The sequence below is a fragment of the Pipistrellus hanaki genome (assembly GCF_964339955.1).
Source record: "Pipistrellus hanaki genome assembly, chromosome: 10".
NCBI lineage: Eukaryota > Metazoa > Chordata > Mammalia > Chiroptera > Vespertilionidae > Pipistrellus > Pipistrellus hanaki.
The window spans coordinates 28,284,176-28,301,321 of record NC_140512.1 but is presented as its reverse complement, the minus strand read 5'-3'; the positions used below and the strand labels follow the sequence as shown (position 1 = coordinate 28,301,321).

The window sequence follows — 17,146 nt, the reverse complement described above, 5'->3', positions numbered from 1 at the left end:
CCTTCCAGATCCATGCAGAGAAGTACTTTAGGTATCCAGGTGGGGTGGTTTGCTTTGTTACATATTTTTAATCTCCTCGCTGGAAGGTGTTTTGATTTTAGAAGAAGTGAAAGAGAAATATTGATGTGAGAAACATCCGTTGGTTGCCTTTCCTATCGGCTCCGACCGGGTTTTGAACCCACAGCCCAGATATGTGCCCTGACCAGGAAGCAAACCCACAACCTTGGGTCCACAGTCCAGCTAATGGAGCCACCCGGCCAAGGCATATAGATGTTTTTGTTATAAACCTCCTCCCTTCTACCCAGCATCTACCATAAAAGTTAAAGTAATTGGAAATAGTGATGTTACAAGAAGTTGAGGCTATGATTATAATTTTTAGACTTGTAGTTGAGTAATTACATGCCAGTCTGTCGTGTTGAATAAGAAATATGAGTTAATGATTCCACTTCTTTAACAGAAAAAAGAAAAAGGAAGAGAGAGTTGTTTGGGTTTTAATTTTGTATACACATTTTGTGACAGAAATTAATTTTTATAATCCAATCTGTACCTCTTTCTCTAAGTGGTTGCCTTCATTACTTTTCATTGTAAGAAAATGTATCAAAATAATACATATACACAGTTGTTGGGTGTTTTTTTTTTTTAAGCCAAATAATTCTATGTAGCTTATAATGAAAAACAGCAGGGACTTATCCATCAGGGTTTCAGCATCAGGACTTGATCAGAGAAACAACACTGGCAATGCTATAGAATAAAGGAGCTGTCAGAGAGATGTTACCTGACAATTGTGGGAACTGTGGAAGAGTCTGTGCAAGGCTGTGCTTCTGCTTCTGGGCCCCAGGTCTAAAGTCAGCAGGACAGGCAGTCTGGAAGGGAAGATACACTTGAGCTGGAGGAGAAAAAGGACTAACTTGAACCTGCACCAGTTTCTCCCTCTTGCCAAGCCTCCAACTTGGATGAGGCGGGAGCTCTTCCTCAGAGCTAAACCTGTGCCTGGCCCAGGAGCTGAGGAAGCCGAAAAATGTCACATGAGTCATTTCCTAGAATTATTAAATGAATATATCAAAGATAAAAATTATGATCAACAAATACATATCTATCAACAAGTGAATCTAAACAAGTGGATAAAAAGTCTAATGAACAGAATAAACTGGTGAATATAATATAATCAGGGGCATACAATTCTTGGGGAGAAAGGGGTGTGGGAATGTGGGAAAAGACTGGACAAAAATGGTACACCTGTGGATGAGGACAGTGAGGGGGGGAACCAGGTGGAGGTATGGGGAACAACTAATAATCTAAACAATAAAGATTTATTTAAAAAATACATTTTAATTAATTGTGGAAAATACATAGTGAAATATACATTGTATTAAAATGTGTTTTTTAAAATACATTTTAATACATTTAAAATACATTGAACATTAGCATTTAGACAGTTATTTACAATGGTATTTACAATCAATTTTACCATAATTTTTGTGAACAGAAAGATAACAGAGAGCTAACTATGGACATAAAACTATCTCCAGCTGCTTCTTTCTCACACACAAATGGTAACTGGGTATAAGGGGATAACAGTTAAAAATACTACAGTTCAAAATCACTGATTAAATCAGGTCCTGACAAATTCTCCTGCGTTAAAAAATGCTAAGTCAGAAGAGGAGGCAAGTGTGTACAATCTCTTCTTCTTACCATCTTCATACGGTCGCACCCTGACTTAACTGAGTTGTACTTGAAGTAAACCGACACCTGAATTCTGGGGAATTTCATAAACAACAGGCCTTCTAAATCCACGGTACTGCTTTAAGCCCATTATTATGAGTTTACAGCAGGTGGTTTAACTTTGACTTTTTCAGATATCAATGCTGATGGTCTATTAAACCTTTATTTTTTAATTAAAATTTTTTTTTACAATTTCCAATTATAGTTGACCTATTAATCATTTTTACGACCAACAGTTGTTCTAATGGTAGTCAAGAAATGACCAACTGTCAATGTTTCCCGTGTGCTTTTAGTGAAGTTAACTGTCTGCATTATAAAATTTTATGGTTTGACTGAAAGGCTTGTTTTGACTGATAAGTGATAGTAAGATCAACAAAATGATTCTGAATCCCTCTTTGCTACAGAAGAATTAGATGCAAATTTGAATGGCCTGGGCTAATAAAATTATCCAATCACTTTCTTTCAGGTTAAAACAGCCAGCAATCTGCCATGGCACTTCCTATATAAAAGTCTGTGTAACTTTGTGACAAATAAACTGGTCATAGCTACATTTTATTGAGTTAAGTCCTTCATCAGAAATCCAAACCTTAATTCATATTTGTCCTTATAGAAAAATAAAATCCATTTTATGAGTTTCTAGAAATAAATTATGGATAAAAAAATAGACACTATGTTTCTAATAGTCCTTGGGAACATACCCATACAAGATTGTAACATTTAACTTCAAAATATGTTTAATTCTTTCCTATCCTTTTTTGTTTTCCAGTGACTAGTAATAAATAGACTAATTATTGTGTGGTAAGAAAAAACTTTTTAGTCATTTTTCCATCTAAGAATTTCATTAAATGAACATGTGACATATCTTGTAGTAGTATGAACAGACGACAACTGGAAATCCAGTTTTACTTTTTAAACTACAAATGGTTGGCAACTGTTTCCTTAATAGTTATTGCAGGAGTAGGTCCAACATGAGTCCATATATAGCCCTTCTCTGGTCTGGTGGGAATTGTGGGAAAGGGTGATGAAAGTGACTTGAAATATTCAGAGGGTGCATGACAAACAAACTCCAAGTATTCCATCTTCCTGGGAAGATCCTCCTCTGGTCCTAAAGGCACCAATGGAAAGGTTAAACACATTTTGAACATAGGTATCGTTATCATAAAATGTTAAAATGCCTAGACACTAGGAGAAACTAGTCTGGTGGTACTTGACATTAGCCCTTGGAACATATATTACTATGAAGTTACTCATCCTTTTATTTTATTTTAACTGCTTAAGGAATATAGCATTCTCCCCGAAACAGTGACTTAATATAGAAAGGAACCTTAAAAAAATAATATTTAGCCTTACATAGTGATTATTATATGTCTGTGCTGTTCTTAGTACTGACATACACTCTGGCTGGCGTGTGTGCGTGTGTGTGTGTGTGTGTGTGTGTGTGTGTGTGTGTATGAGGCCCAGTGCATGTATTTGTGCATGGGTGGGGTCCAGCCAGCCTGGCCAGGGCGAGAGGACATGGGCAGTTGGCCAGCCTACCTACTAGTCGAACTCCTGGTCAAGGGGACAATTTGCATGTTAGCCTTTTATTATGTAGGATATACACTGAGTGGCCAGATTATTATGTATTCAGATCATAATAATCTGGCCACTCAGTGTATATCAATACATTGAATCCTCACAAAGCCCTCTGTGGTGGGCACTATCATTATTATTTCCATTTTACATATGGGGAAAATGAGACAAGAAGGATTAAGGAACTTGCCCAATATCACACAGCTAGTAAGTGTAGAGGCTACAAACCCAGACAGTCTGGCCCCCGAGTTTGTGCTCTGGCTTCTGAGGAAGAGGAAGAGGAGGTGGGAGAGAAGCTGGAGGAAATTCTGTCATATCACTGCCTCTGCTGACAGTCCTATCCAATTGATCAGGTAATGAAAGTCTACCCTTTTATATACTTACGAGAGGCTTGAAATTCATGCGCTGGGGGTTGGGTCCCTCAGCATAGCCTGCATCCTCTCGCCCGGGAGCCCTAGAGGAATGTCTGACTGACAGCTTGGGCCTGCTCACCGCGGAGGCAGCAGAGGCTTCCGCCACCATGGCTGCGCTTGCCAGCCGTGAGCCTGGCTTCTGGCTGAGCGGTGTTCCCCATGGGAGTGCACTGACCATCAGGGGGCAGCTCCTGCATTGAGCATTTGCCCCCTGGTAGTCAGTGTACACCATAGCAACTAGTCATTCCACCATCGGGCCAAACCTGGCTGACATTCCCCCAAGAGGTCCCAGATTGCGAGAAGGCACAGGTCAGGCCAAGAGACCCCCACCAGCACACCATCAAGGTCGGGGAGGGACACGGAAGGTTGGCCAGCTGAGGAGGGACCATGGTAGGGCTCCAGGATATGTCCAGCCCATCTTGCTCAGTCCCAATCAGCAGGACATGAGCAGCAAGCTAACCTACCAGTTGGAGCGTCTGCCCCCTGGTGGTCAGTACACATCATAGTGGCTGGTTGACCAGCTGACTGGCCCCTAGTGGTCAGTGCCTATCATAGCAAGTGGTTGAGCAGCCTTAGCATATCATTAGCAATATTAGAGGCCCGGGGCATGAAATTTGTCCAAGTGTAGGTCCTCCTTCCCCTGGGTGCTGGCACCAGCTTCCCTCTGCCATCTGGGACCAGCCTTCCTTCCAGCCACCAGCAGGCATCCAGGACCTGGGCTTCTCTCGCAGCCCCGGCTTCATCCGGAAGGACAGCTGGTCTAATTAGCATATTATACTTTTATTATTATAGATTACGCTTTGTTTGGATGATTGGCTGACTGGACACTTAGCGTATTAGGCTTTTATTAAATAAGACTAGAGGCCTGGTGCACAAAATTCATGCACGGGGGAGAGGGGTCCCTCTGCCCAGCCTGCACCCTCTCCAATCTGGGACATCCCTCTCACAATCCAGGTCTGCTGGCTCCCAACTGCTCGCCTGCCTCTGTCTGATTGCCCCTAACTGCTTCTGCAGGCCAGCCTGATCACCCCCTAACCACTCCCCTACCAGCCTGATTGATGCCTAACTGCTCCCCGGATGGCCTGATTGTCCCTTAACTGCCCTCCCCTACCAGTCTGGTCATCCCTAACTGCCCTCCTCTGCCAGTCTGGTTGTCCCTAACTTCCTTCCCCTGCAGGCCTGGTCCCTCACAACTGCCCCTCCCTGCAGGCCTGGCTACCCCCCCAACTGCCCTCCCCTGCAGGCCTGGTACCCCCAATTGTCCTCCCATGCTGGTCTGATCTCCTCCAACTGCCCTTCTCTGCTGGCCTGGTCACACCTAACTGCCCTCCATGCTGGCCTGGTCCCTCCCAACTGCCCTCCCCTGCAGGCCTGGTCCTCCTACAGCTGCCCTCCCCTACAGGCCTGTATCCCTCCCAACTGCCCTTGCTGGCCTGGTCTCCCCCAATTGCGCTCCTCTGCTGGCCTGATCACCCCTCACTGCCCACAACTGCCCTCCCCTGCAGGCCATCTTGTGGTGGCTATCTTGTGTCTTGAAGTGATGGTCAATTTGCATATTATGCTTTTATTAGATAGGATAAGCAGAAAACTGGTCATATATCAAACTTGACATGCAAGAGACATTAACAGTGGAATGTTGTCTCTTAGTTCTCCCTAAAAATGTTACTGTTTTTCCTCAGTGCAAAAGTAACCTATGCCAATTGCAGAAAGGTTACAAAGTTCAGAGTTACAGAACTCTGAATACTTTCAACCTTGAATTACTCAGTAACTTTTTGTGAGTCTACAGAAAGCACTGCTTATACCATTTCTTTTGGCAGTACTGAAATTAGTACAGTTGGCTGCCATTTCAATGATCAACAATGATGTTATAAAAGGTCTAGAACAAGCATGTCAAACTCGTGGCCCAGGCAATATAACAGTATGTAAGAAACGTTTTAATAAAATCTCGTGACTTCATTTTTACAATATCCTGTTATACATAATTATTTATTTTATATATATATATATTTTATTGATTTTTTACAGACAGGAAGGGAGAGGGATAGAGAGCTAGAAACATCGATGAAAGAGAAACATCTATCAGCTGACTCCTGCACACCCTCTACCGGGGATGTGCCCGCAACCAGTGTACATGCCCTTGACCAGAATTGAACCTGGGACCTTTTAGTCCACAGACCAACGCTCTATCCACTAAGCCAAACTGGTTTCGGCTTGTTATACATAATTATTAATAAAGAACTACAACATTTGCTAATGACTAATTACTATAATTGTGTTGCATTCATTACCCTTACGAGACTTATGCACAGGTGTACCATTTCTCTCCACTAATACTATCAGCGAATATTTTAGCAGCCGACCACCACATCATTAGTCTTGTACTGACTTATTTGGTGTGCACAACAGGAAATATTTCGCTTTTGGAGAACAAGAAAAATGGATTTATTTGTGTTATACTTATTAATTTGTGCAGTTATTCAGTGTCTGGTTAAGTTAATGTTCAAGAAAAAATATTTTTTATTAAAATGTTCTATTATTTTAATGATGACTCATTTATTTCAGCCCTATGTATTCAGCATGACTCTATTGAAATAAATCTATGTTTCTATGAAAATTGAAGCTTTTGGTTTTTTTGCAGCCCACATAAACTTAAACCTTGTATTATTAATTTTCTACAGAGAGGAAAGGAGAGGGATAGTCAGAAACATCAATGAGAGAGAAACATAGATCAGCTACCTCCTGCACACCCCCTACTGGGGATATGCCTGCAACCAAGGCACATGCCCTTGACCAGAATCAAACCTGGGACCCTTGAGTCTGCAGGCTGATGCTCTATCCAGTGAGCCAAATTAGTTACTTTATTTATTTGGTCCATGTTAGACTTTGAGTTTGACATGCTTGGTCTAGAATGATTATGTGTAACATGAAGAAGAATGCATATTGAAAATATGTAAGATTCTAGAAATAACTGTGATAGTTCCTTCAGAAATTATTTTTAGTAGGTTTTTATAAGTAACCTAAATAACCTAGATCCTGAGCAATACATTCTTTTAATAGTTTAATCTTGGGTCACTTAAAAAAATCTTATCCACATTACTTTTTAGTAGGTGCTTGCAGGCCTAACTCTAAACAACTGACAGCAATCAAAGTTCAGGTGTATAAAACGTTCTTCTGGCCGAGACCGGTTTGGCTCAATGGATAGAGCGTCGGCTTGGGGACTGAAAGGTCCCGGGTTCGATTCTGGTCAAGGGCATGTACCTCGGTTGCGGGCATATCCCCAGTAGGGGGTGTGCAAGAGGCAGCTGATCGATGACTCTCTCTCATTGATGTTTCTAACTCCCTATCTCTTTCCCTTCCTCTCTGTACAAAATCAATAAAATATATTTTAAAAAAAAAACGTTCTTCTGTTTTCTATAAGGCGATGAGTACTTAATGATACTTATGCTTCTTTGTATGGACTGAATTGTATCCCTCCCTAATTCATATGTTGAAGCCCTAGCCCTCAAATGGTGGCGTTTGGAGACAGGGATTAGGGAGGTAATCAAGGTTAATTGAGGTCATAAGTGTGGAACCCTAACACGCCAGGATTGATGTTCTTATAAGAAGAGACTGAAGGAGGACTGTGTACAACAAGACTGAGAGAGTCCACAAGCCAGGAAAAGAGCTCCACCAGCAACTAGCCCTGAGAGCACCTTGACCTGGTTCTTCCAGCTGCCAGAACAATGAGAATAGACATTTCTGTTGTTTAAGCCATTCAGTCTGTGGTATTTTGTTCTGGCAGCCTGGGCAGACTAATCCATTCTTATACCTAATAACAGAGACTTAACTGGGTCCAAGGACCTGTACCCTTTGTCAGACTCACCTATGATGTAGGATGCAGGATCGAATCGGTCCGCGGGGCTAGAAAGAGTGGGAATGAGCCAGGTCAGGGCTGCGCTCTTCTCACAGTACTGGTCCTGGATAAAACCCCTGATCTGAGCATAGTAGGATTTTCCATCTTGCTCATCAATCACAGAAACAACATCTCCAATTTGGTAATATACCCCCTGTGGAAATAGGAGATAAACCCACATTTAAAATAGAACAGCAACAGAACTATGAATGGAAACTTCTTTAATGTAAAAGCAAGAGTTTTCAAAGTGGTCAATAAAAGGTCTCTAACAGCTACCTCTGGGAGAAACAGCTTAAAGAACAAAAAACACACACAGACCTTCAGACCGACCCAATGTTTTAGTAGCCTATTATACAGTAGGCCCAAATCTTCCCCAGTAACCACAGGTGTTTACCTTGTAGAAGATTGATTCTGCAGTGATTATGGTGGAAACTGACTCAGGCGCTTTGATTGGCTATGAAAAAAAAAAAAAAGGAAAATTATTAGCACATTCACACTGTGTGTATATAGGCATTTTTTCCAACCATATATGAGAGTTCTGTAATTTGAGAAATACTAAATTTGTTATTTGGTGACAAAAACTGCAAAAAGACAAATGATTTTCTGAATGTTGCAGCCAAGTGTAATATGAATATTTCCACTGCTATTTCTGCTATCATTTGCTTAAAAATTGCTGGGAACTAGAGGACAAGCTTCTGATTATGCTGCTGAGAGCTAACACAAGCCCTTTCAGAGCTTTATTACACATTAACATTTTAGTTATAAAAATATATTGCCTCTAGTGGCCAGAGCATAACATTAATGAAATTTAAAAAAAAAAAAAATGGTGAGCACTAAGTGAAAAAGTGCTTCCTTGATGACATTTTCCATCTCAACCTGACTATGAAGCCAGCTGTAACACTTGAGATATTATCAGAACCCATTTTCTAGCAAGCCTGAACTAAGGCTAAAAGAAACTTCCTTGGGAGTTCTTATTAATCTGCCACCATCCACCCATCACTGAAATCTGTTCTTAAGCTGAAATATACAATTTTATGCCACCACAGAGAAAGCAGCCCTCCCAAAATATGTCTTGGTATCATCCATGAAGTGTTTGATAGAAAAACTGATACTGAAATAATTGCAGAGAATATAGTCTATCATACGTAAGAATAAAACATGTTTAAGTGATACAACTATAAATAATCAAAGGAATATTTACTTAACATGTTTTGGCTAGCCAATAAATGCCTCATTTTTAGAAAATTAAATTATAAAAATCTTAAATTAGAGGCAACTAATCTTAGTAAGAAAAGAATCCACAATCTATACAATATACTGGAGGCCCCTTTGTGTTTTATGAAAGAATATGCCTTTACTGGTCAGTCATTCCTGTTCCAAAAAGGAAGTATCACACTGAGGTTTTAAAAAGTTGCCTATAATGCATTATCCTTTGTGTCTGGCCAGGTCCCCTTGTGTGTACAAAGGTAATGAGAATTGATTGCACTGAAAGTGTGCTTGCTACCACGCCCACAAAAAAAATCTTTCAACAATCTGTTTTCTTACACAGAATAGAGAAAGGTTTAGCAAAATTTCAATTCATATTCATCAAACTGATCGTAAGTCAGTAAAATACATTTTTCTGGGGCTAAAATAACAAATATGGAAACAAGTTTCAGTGTTATTTACTCAGATCTTTCAAGAAGGAAAAAAGGGTTTCCTAGTGCACTTGGCCCTATCATAATTCTTTGCATAAAGAAGCAAAAAAACCCACACACCCACACCCAAAGTGTAGGTTTCCTCTACAGCCTACTGCAGACCTCCCGGAGGAAAAGGAAAACCTGAGCTTCCCCAAACAGAGAGGAAGCCCCTGGGCCAAGGTGGGCCGCTCCCCAGGACACCTCGGAGCAGCTCCCAGGAGGAAGGAGGAAGTCCCCGGAGGAAGATGAAGGTAGTGGCAGGACACAAGGCTGTTACAGTGAAAAAAAAAAAAAACCAACAAAAACACTATCCACAACCATCTTACATTTTTTAATTTAAAAATATGTCTTCTCCCTTTTCCTTTGGTGGAAACTTTCTTCTCAGCAGCTGGAGCAGATTTGTACTTGGTGTTTCTGAGCCGAGCAGACCTCCTGTGAATTTCCTGCTTACTCTGCTACAGCAAGAAAAAAAAAAGAGAGAGAGAGAGAAAGGAATTAAAAAGTGTGGAAAGGGTGCTGTCCCGATACAACACCCCTGTAGGGGTCCCCGAGTGAGTGTGCACTTTATCCGGGCCTCCAAAAATCCAAGTCAGGGCGCACCTTTTTTCCTGCAGGGTAACCCCGTTGTCTGGGGTCAGGAAAACAAGGAGGGGCCTCGGCCAGCCACTCCGGAGCCTCCAAAAAGGCGTGAGCTGCCTGCCATAGGGCCAAGGCCTGGGCGAGGTGCAAGTCCATTCACCGGCGTTGGTAATGGAGAAGCACCCCAACAACTCAACTCTCCGGCACCGGAGATCCGGTTAGGCATGCCACCGCCTTCCTACCATGGAGTGCTCATGCTGCCGTTTACACGGCACGATGGTATTAACGGGACACGACGACACATGCCCTCGATGATCAAGGACAAACCCTGTGGCAGGACCCCATGCACCTGCCTGCGCACACGCATAGCTAACGCTAAGGTGACGTCTGGTTGCTACCCAAAATATCCCAATGGAGGGATTTCCCAAGGATTTTTACTTTTCAAGCTTCTTTATTTTTTAAAAAATATATATTTTATTGATTTTTCACAGAGAGGAAGAAAGGGATAGAGAGTTAGAAACATCGATGAGAGAGAATCATCGATCAGCTGCCTTTTGCACACCCCCTACTGGGGATGTGCCCGCAACCAAGGTACATGTCCTTGACCGGAATCGAACCCGGGACCTTTCAGTCCGCAGGCTGACGCTCTATCCACTGAGCTAAACCGGTCCCGGCTCAAGCTTCTTTAGACTATCCATTTCTCCAAAGGAAAGGTGCTTAGATCGGGCCGAACCAGCTAAGATCTCATCAGGGGTGGGGGTGGCGGCCGGCCAGGCCGGACACGGCGGACACTGGGGTCCCGGGCCGCGCTCCGCCCCCTGCGCATGCGCCCTCGGGGGGGGCTCACCTGCTTGCCGCCCCCGCCCCCGTTGCTCTGCGAAGGGGCGGCCGAGGTGCTGGGGAAGGTGGCCGCCCCGAGGCCCGCGCCGCCGCCGCCGCCGCCGCCGCCGCCGCCGCCCCCGGTCCCGCCGGCGGCCCCGGAGCCCGCGCCCCCGCCGCCCCGGCCCGAGCAGTGGAGGCAGAGGATGTCCCCCTGCGGGCTCTTCTTCCACATGGACGACGACGTGGTCTTGCAGACGCTGCAGGTGGGCTTCAGGCCCAGGGGCATGGTGGCCGGCTCGGGCGGCCCCCGCGGGCGCAGCGACACGGGAATGGCGACCGCCGGCCCCGGCCGCCCGCTGGCCGGCCCGCCACGTCCAGCGACGGGGAGAGCGACTGGGCGCGGGCGGTACCCAGCCCCCGGAGGCCGGAAGCCAGCCCAGCGGAGGCGGAGCAGCGGACCTGAGGCAGCTTCCGGCGGTGGGCGGGGCCTGCGCCCCGCTGACCGGAAGTGCCCCCGGATAGGGGGTGCACTGCCATTCAGGTGGTTGCTGTTTGCATTTTTTTGGCCTTAAGTGCAGACCGTGCAATTAAATTTAAATTTCAGATGAGCAAAGGATATTTTATATATATATATTTAAATATTCGTATTTATCTGAAATTCAAACTTAACTGGGCGTCCTGTGTTTTCATTTGCAAAATCTGGCTCTCCTACTCAGGACCCCTTTATACGCTTAAGAAGATAGAACCAGAGGCATGGATACATGGAGCAGACTGACAGCTGTCCCAGGGCAGGGGAGAGGGGGGACTGGATTTTATTTATACATATATATCCATCCTACAGATGTGGACAACAGTGTGGTGATAGTCAGAGGGAAGGGGGGGGGCTAGGTGGAGGTGCATAAAGGCGGGAGAAATGGGGACTTCTGCAACAGTAATTTTGTAATTATAACTTAGGCCACCCCAAGTATTTTTGTTGTTATAGATTATATCCATGGACATTTATGTGTTAGGAGTTGAAGTAGACATTTCAGCTTAAGATGCAAAGCGCACATTTATTTTTCTAAAAATATTTTTTTTTATTGATTTCAGAGAGAAAAGGAGAGGGAGGGAGAGACAAAAACATCAATAATGAGAAAGAATCATTGATCAGCTGCCTCCTACACACACCCCTACTCAGGAAACTGAGCCTGCAACCCGCGCCTGTGCCCCCAACTGGAGTGGAACCTGGGACCCTTCAGTGCGCAGGCCAACGCTCCATCCACTGAGCCAAATGAGCCAGGGCAAAGCTCACATTAACCGTTGAGTGATGTCATCGTAGTTGGGTGATGTCATCGTATGGCCTGTAGCCCTCTGAACAGTATGCCAGCGAAATGAGAAGGGAAAGGCAAATGAGTGGCTTGGTATTGTTGCGAGACCATTTTGACCCCAAAGACTCCCTGCAAGGGTCTTGGGACCTTCCTGGACTACAATCTAGAACGGGTGGCTTAGGACAAACTCATTATGAAAAAGCCATTCCCTCTGTTAATGTCTAGTCAAGCTTAGGCCTCACCAGGAAAAGGACTGTCGCCTCAGCTTCACTTGGTAAAGTTGTGGTTGCATGTCTGTGTCCATGATCCTGGGGCTTGGGGACTGGACATTTCTGGAGAGGTATTGACGAATGTGTTGGTGGTGTGGGCTGAGTGGGAGAGGGGAAAGGCAAATGTGTTGAATGCCTATGACGTCATAAAATATCAGTGCTTATGACTCCCGTGGAACAAGATATTAATGTTCCTATTTTACTGTTAGCTGATCAACAGAGGAGCCATGATGTGGACTGGCTGCCAACACGGTGGCTGCTCTTGGTGTCATATCTGGACAGGCCTTTAGAGCAGCCCTGGGGCCGGGCTGTGGCTTGGTCATCCTCTCTCTGAGTCTAGGTTTCCCCAACAGTAAAACAGAATATTAACTGCCCTCCAGGGCTGCTATGGGGATTACAATCAACCGTGAAAGTGGTTGAGGAGAATAGGTATTTTAGAATGATGCACTCTGCAAGGGGCATCTGGGTGTGCACCTTCATGCTCCCTAATTTTGTTTTCCTGGTAATGTGTCCCCTCTGCATCTGATTGCCCAGTTACTCCCTCTCTTCACTGAAAACGTAGGCCTCTGGTTCAACTACTTCCTCTCCACCAAAGGACTCTGTCCTGGGTGGAGTATTATAAATAGCCACCTGCATTGCCACGCAGCATCCCCTTTTCTCAGTTCCCCCTCAACCCCCTGATCTCCAGCTTCTGTTCTTGACAGCTCCCTGGTCATGCCCTCTACCTTTCTGAGATAATCGGAAGAACTACATTTTTTTTTCCTTGTAAAAATTTGTTACAACCTTTTAAAATGAAGTCTAATACACATACTGTAAAGTATCCAACTCATTCCTGCACAACTTATCACAAAGTCACCACACTTGAGCAATCAGATTAAGAAATAGAACGTGACTGCCATAAGAGTCCCCTGGCGCTTGCCCTTTACACAGAGTTCCACTGGCATGACTTCCAACACCATAGATTTTGTAGATTCCTTTTGTCAGGTTAAGGAAGTTCCCTGCGATTTTCTATTTTCATCACAAATGTAGATATTTTTTAATTTTATTGATTTTTCACAGAGAGGAAGGGAGAGGGATAGATCCCACACTGGGGATCGAGCCCACAACCTGAGCATGTGCTTCTGATGGGCATCGAACCTGGGACCCTTCAGTCTGCAGGCCAACACTCTATCCACTGAGCCAAATTGGCTAGGGTGGCAATGACTTAAAAAAAACCACACACAACTGTTACTAAAAGCAAAATGGGTAGGTTACCAAACAGGAGAAAATGTTTTGCAAGTCATTTATTTGGTAAGGGATTAATATCCAAAACATATGAAGAATTCATGCAGCTCAGTAGCAAAATAACAAACAATCTGATTTTTAAAAAATGAGCATAGGAGCTGAATAAGATGTCTTTTTAAAAAAGACATACAGCTGGTCAACAGGCACATGAAAAGATGATCTACATCACTAGTCATCAGGGAAATGCAAATCAAAAACCACAAGGAGGTATCTCCTCATATCTTTTAGGATGGCTATTATTAAAAAAAAAAAAAAAAAGATAAATGTGTTGGTGAGGATGTTAAGAAAAGGAAACCTGTGCACTGTTGGTGGGGATGTAAATTAGTGCAGACACTATGGAAAACTGTATGGAAAACATCTTGCCATTTAGGACAACATGGATGGACCTGGAGGACATTATGCTGCTAAATAAGTCAGTCTGAGAAAGACAAATACCATATAATCTCACTTATATGTGGAATCTAAACACACACACACACACACACACACACACACACACTAAAAAACCTAAAACAACCAAACTCATAGATACAGAGAACAGATTAATGGTTGCCAGAGGTGGGGGATGGGTAAAATGGGTGAAGGGGGTCAAGAGTTATAAACTTCCGCCCCTCCCCTCCCCGCGGGGAGGAGCTGAGAACCGGGACTGCAGGAGTAGGGTCCCCCGGGCCGCCCGCGGATATGCCATCCAGAAGCCAGTCCTGCCCAGCCAAGAAGATGACCTGCCCCCTTCCACGCTCCTCAAAGATCACCAGGACGTCCCTGGAATTGACAAGGTTGATGATGTCGTGAAAAGACTCTTGTCTTTGGAAATGGGGAATCAGAAGGAGAAGCTAAAAGTCAAGAAAGAATAATTGATGAACAAGGTTGTGGCAAACCCCGAGGACACCAGCTCCCTGGAGGCTCGAATTGTTGCCTTGACTGTCAAGATCCGCAATTATGAAGAACACATGCAGAAACATCGAAAGGACAAAGCTCACAAGCGCTATCTGATGACGAGCATTGACCAGAGGCAAAAGATGCTCAAAAACCTCAGTAAGACCAACTACAAAGTCTTTGAGAAGACGTGCACGGACCTGGGGACTGAGTGCATCTTCCCCCCTATGTACTACTGAAGAGCCCACCGCCGCTGGGTGGCCAAGAAGGCTCTGTGCATTCGGGTTTACCAGGAGGCACAAAAGCTAAAGAAGCGAAGAAGGGCCTTAAAAGCAGCAGCAGCTGCCCAGAAACAACGCCAGATGAACCCAATAAGCATTTCCCAAGCTGAACCAGAGGCAATCAAGGAAAACAAATAATTTTGTTCAAGTTTTATTAAAAAAAAAAAAAAAGTTATAAACTTCCAGTTATAAAATAAGTCAAGGGGATGTTAAGGGCATGGGTGACTATAATTACAATACTGTATTGCATATTTAAAAGTTGCTAAAAGAGTAGATCTTGTAAGTTCCCATCACAAGAAAATTTTGTAATGAATGGTAATGAATGTTAACTGCACTTATGTGTGATCACTTCACAATCTATACAAATAAGGAACCATGCCCTAGCCGGTTTGGCTCAGTGGATAGAGCGTTGGGCCTTCAGACTGAAGGGTCCCAGATTCAAATCCTCCTGGGTTTTGGGCTTGGTCCAACCTGCAGGAGGCAGCTAATCAATGATTCCCTCTATCCTTGATGCTTCCATCTCTCTCTTCCTCTCCCTTCTTCTCTGAAATTATATATACACACACACACACACACACACACACACACAAATAGCAAAGCATTATGTTGTACACCTGAAAGTAATTAATGTTATATGTCAATAATACTTTACTATAGCTTTTTAAAAGTGGAAAAAGCAATCTACAGAATAGTAGAGAGAGAGAAAGCGAGACTATGAAACAGCAAGGGGATAAGAGCCAAGGCAGGTGTCCTTGCTGACCTTTTCCCTTTCCTCCCTGGGGGCCGGCAAGACGCCCACTGCACTCAGACCCTATGTTATCCGCTGACAGACGCCTTGTTTTGTGGGTGTGCCCACGGTGCCCCCTCCTCCTCCAGGGTGCCCTCTTTGCCCGGAAAATGCCTCCTCCCAACACTTCACACCCAGCCCTGTCCACCTGCCAGAAGTGGCTCACTGCCTTCAGGGGCTTCTGCCAGGGGCCCCAGCCCCTTTGTCCACCTCCCTAGCTCCACCAGCTGTTCCTGGCAGGGACCCTTCCTTCTGCCCCAGCCCACACCCTGCCTCTGCCCCAGCCCACACCCTCCCTCTGCCCCAACCACACCCTCCCTCTGCCCCAGCCACACCCTCCCTCTGTCCCAGCCCACACCCTCCCTCTGCCCCAACCACACCCTCCTCCTGCCCCATCCCACACCCTCCCTCTGCCCCATCCCACACCCTCCCTCTGCCCCAGCCCACACCCTCCCTCTGCCCCAGCCCACACCCTCCCTCTGCCCCAGCCACTCCCTCCCTCTGCCCCAGCCCACACCCTCCCTCTGCCCCAGCCCACACCCTCCCTCTGCCCCAGCCACTCCCTCCCTCTGCCCCAGCCCACACCCTCCCTCTGCCCCAACCACACCCTCCCTCTGCCCCATCCCACACCCTCCCTCTGCCCCATCCCACACCCTCCCTCTGCCCCATCCCACACCCTCCCTCTGCCCCATCCCACACCCTGCCTCTGCCCCAGCCCACACCCTGCCTGTGTCCCAGCCCACACCCTCCTCCTGCCCGGCCCACACCCTCCCTCTGCCCCATCCCACACCCTCCCTCTGTCCCAGCCCACACCCTCCTCCTGCCCGGCCCACACCCTCCCTCTGCCCCAGCCCACACCCTCCTCCTGCCCCAGCCCACACCCTGCCTGTGTCCCAGCCCACACCCTCCCTCTGTCCCAGCCCACACCCTCCCTCTGCCCCAGCCCACACCCTCCTCCTGCCCCAGCCCACACCCTGCCTGTGTCCCAGCCCACACCCTCCCTCTGACCCGGCCCACACCCTCCCTCTGACCCGGCCCACACCCTCCTCCTGCCCGGCCCACACCCTCCTCCTGCCCCGGCCCACACCCTCCCTCTGCCCCAGCCCACACCCTCCCTCTGCCCCAGCCCACACCCTCCCTCTGCCCCAGCCACACCCTCCCTCTGTCCCAGCCCACACCCTCCCTCTGCCCCAACCACACCCTCCCTCTGCCCCATCCCACACCCTCCCTCTGCCCCATCCCACACCCTCCCTCTGCCCCATCCCACACCCTGCCTCTGCCCCAGCCCACACCCTGCCTGTGTCCCAGCCCACACCCTCCCTCTGCCCCAGCCCACACCCTCCTCCTGCCCGGCCCACACCCTCCCTCTGCCCCAGCCCACACCCTCCTCCTGCCCCAGCCCACACCCTGCCTGTGTCCCAGCCCACACCCTCCCTCTGTCCCAGCCCACACCCTCCCTCTGCCCCAGCCCACACCCTCCTCCTGCCCCAGCCCACACCCTGCCTGTGTCCCAGCCCACACCCTCCCTCTGACCCGGCCCACACCCTCCCTCTGACCCGGCCCACACCCTCCTCCTGCCCGGCCCACACCCTCCTCCTGCCCGGCCCACACCCTCCTCCTGCCCCGGCCCACACCCTCCCTCTGCCCCAGCCCACACCCTCCC

At 46.6% G+C, this 17,146-nt stretch overlaps 1 protein-coding gene and 1 pseudogene across 3 annotated transcripts; one reads left to right on the top strand and one right to left on the bottom strand.

Annotated features, from left to right (window-relative positions):
- Nucleotides 1-869: 869 nt before the first annotated feature.
- GATAD1 (GATA zinc finger domain containing 1) lies at nt 870-11,125 on the bottom strand. Of its 2 annotated transcripts, none has more exons than XM_084897455.1 (5): nt 10,705-11,125; nt 9,605-9,730; nt 7,994-8,053; nt 7,570-7,753; nt 870-2,827 (listed from the first exon to the last, which is right to left on the bottom strand). In XM_084897455.1, exons 1-5 carry the CDS (start codon nt 10,963-10,965, stop codon nt 2,637-2,639), a joined length of 822 nt encoding a protein of 273 aa, XP_084753581.1. In that variant the 5' UTR covers nt 10,966-11,125; the 3' UTR covers nt 870-2,636. The 2 variants fall into 2 exon arrangements, with proteins under 2 accessions (XP_084753581.1, XP_084753580.1); XM_084897454.1 differs by having other exon boundaries at nt 9,605-9,733; nt 10,705-11,124.
- Nucleotides 11,009-14,834, top strand: LOC311629287 (small ribosomal subunit protein uS15m-like; annotated as a pseudogene). The gene is made up of 2 exons: nt 11,009-11,156; nt 14,170-14,834. The product of its transcript is annotated as a small ribosomal subunit protein uS15m-like (transcript).
- Nucleotides 14,835-17,146: the final 2,312 nt, after the last annotated feature.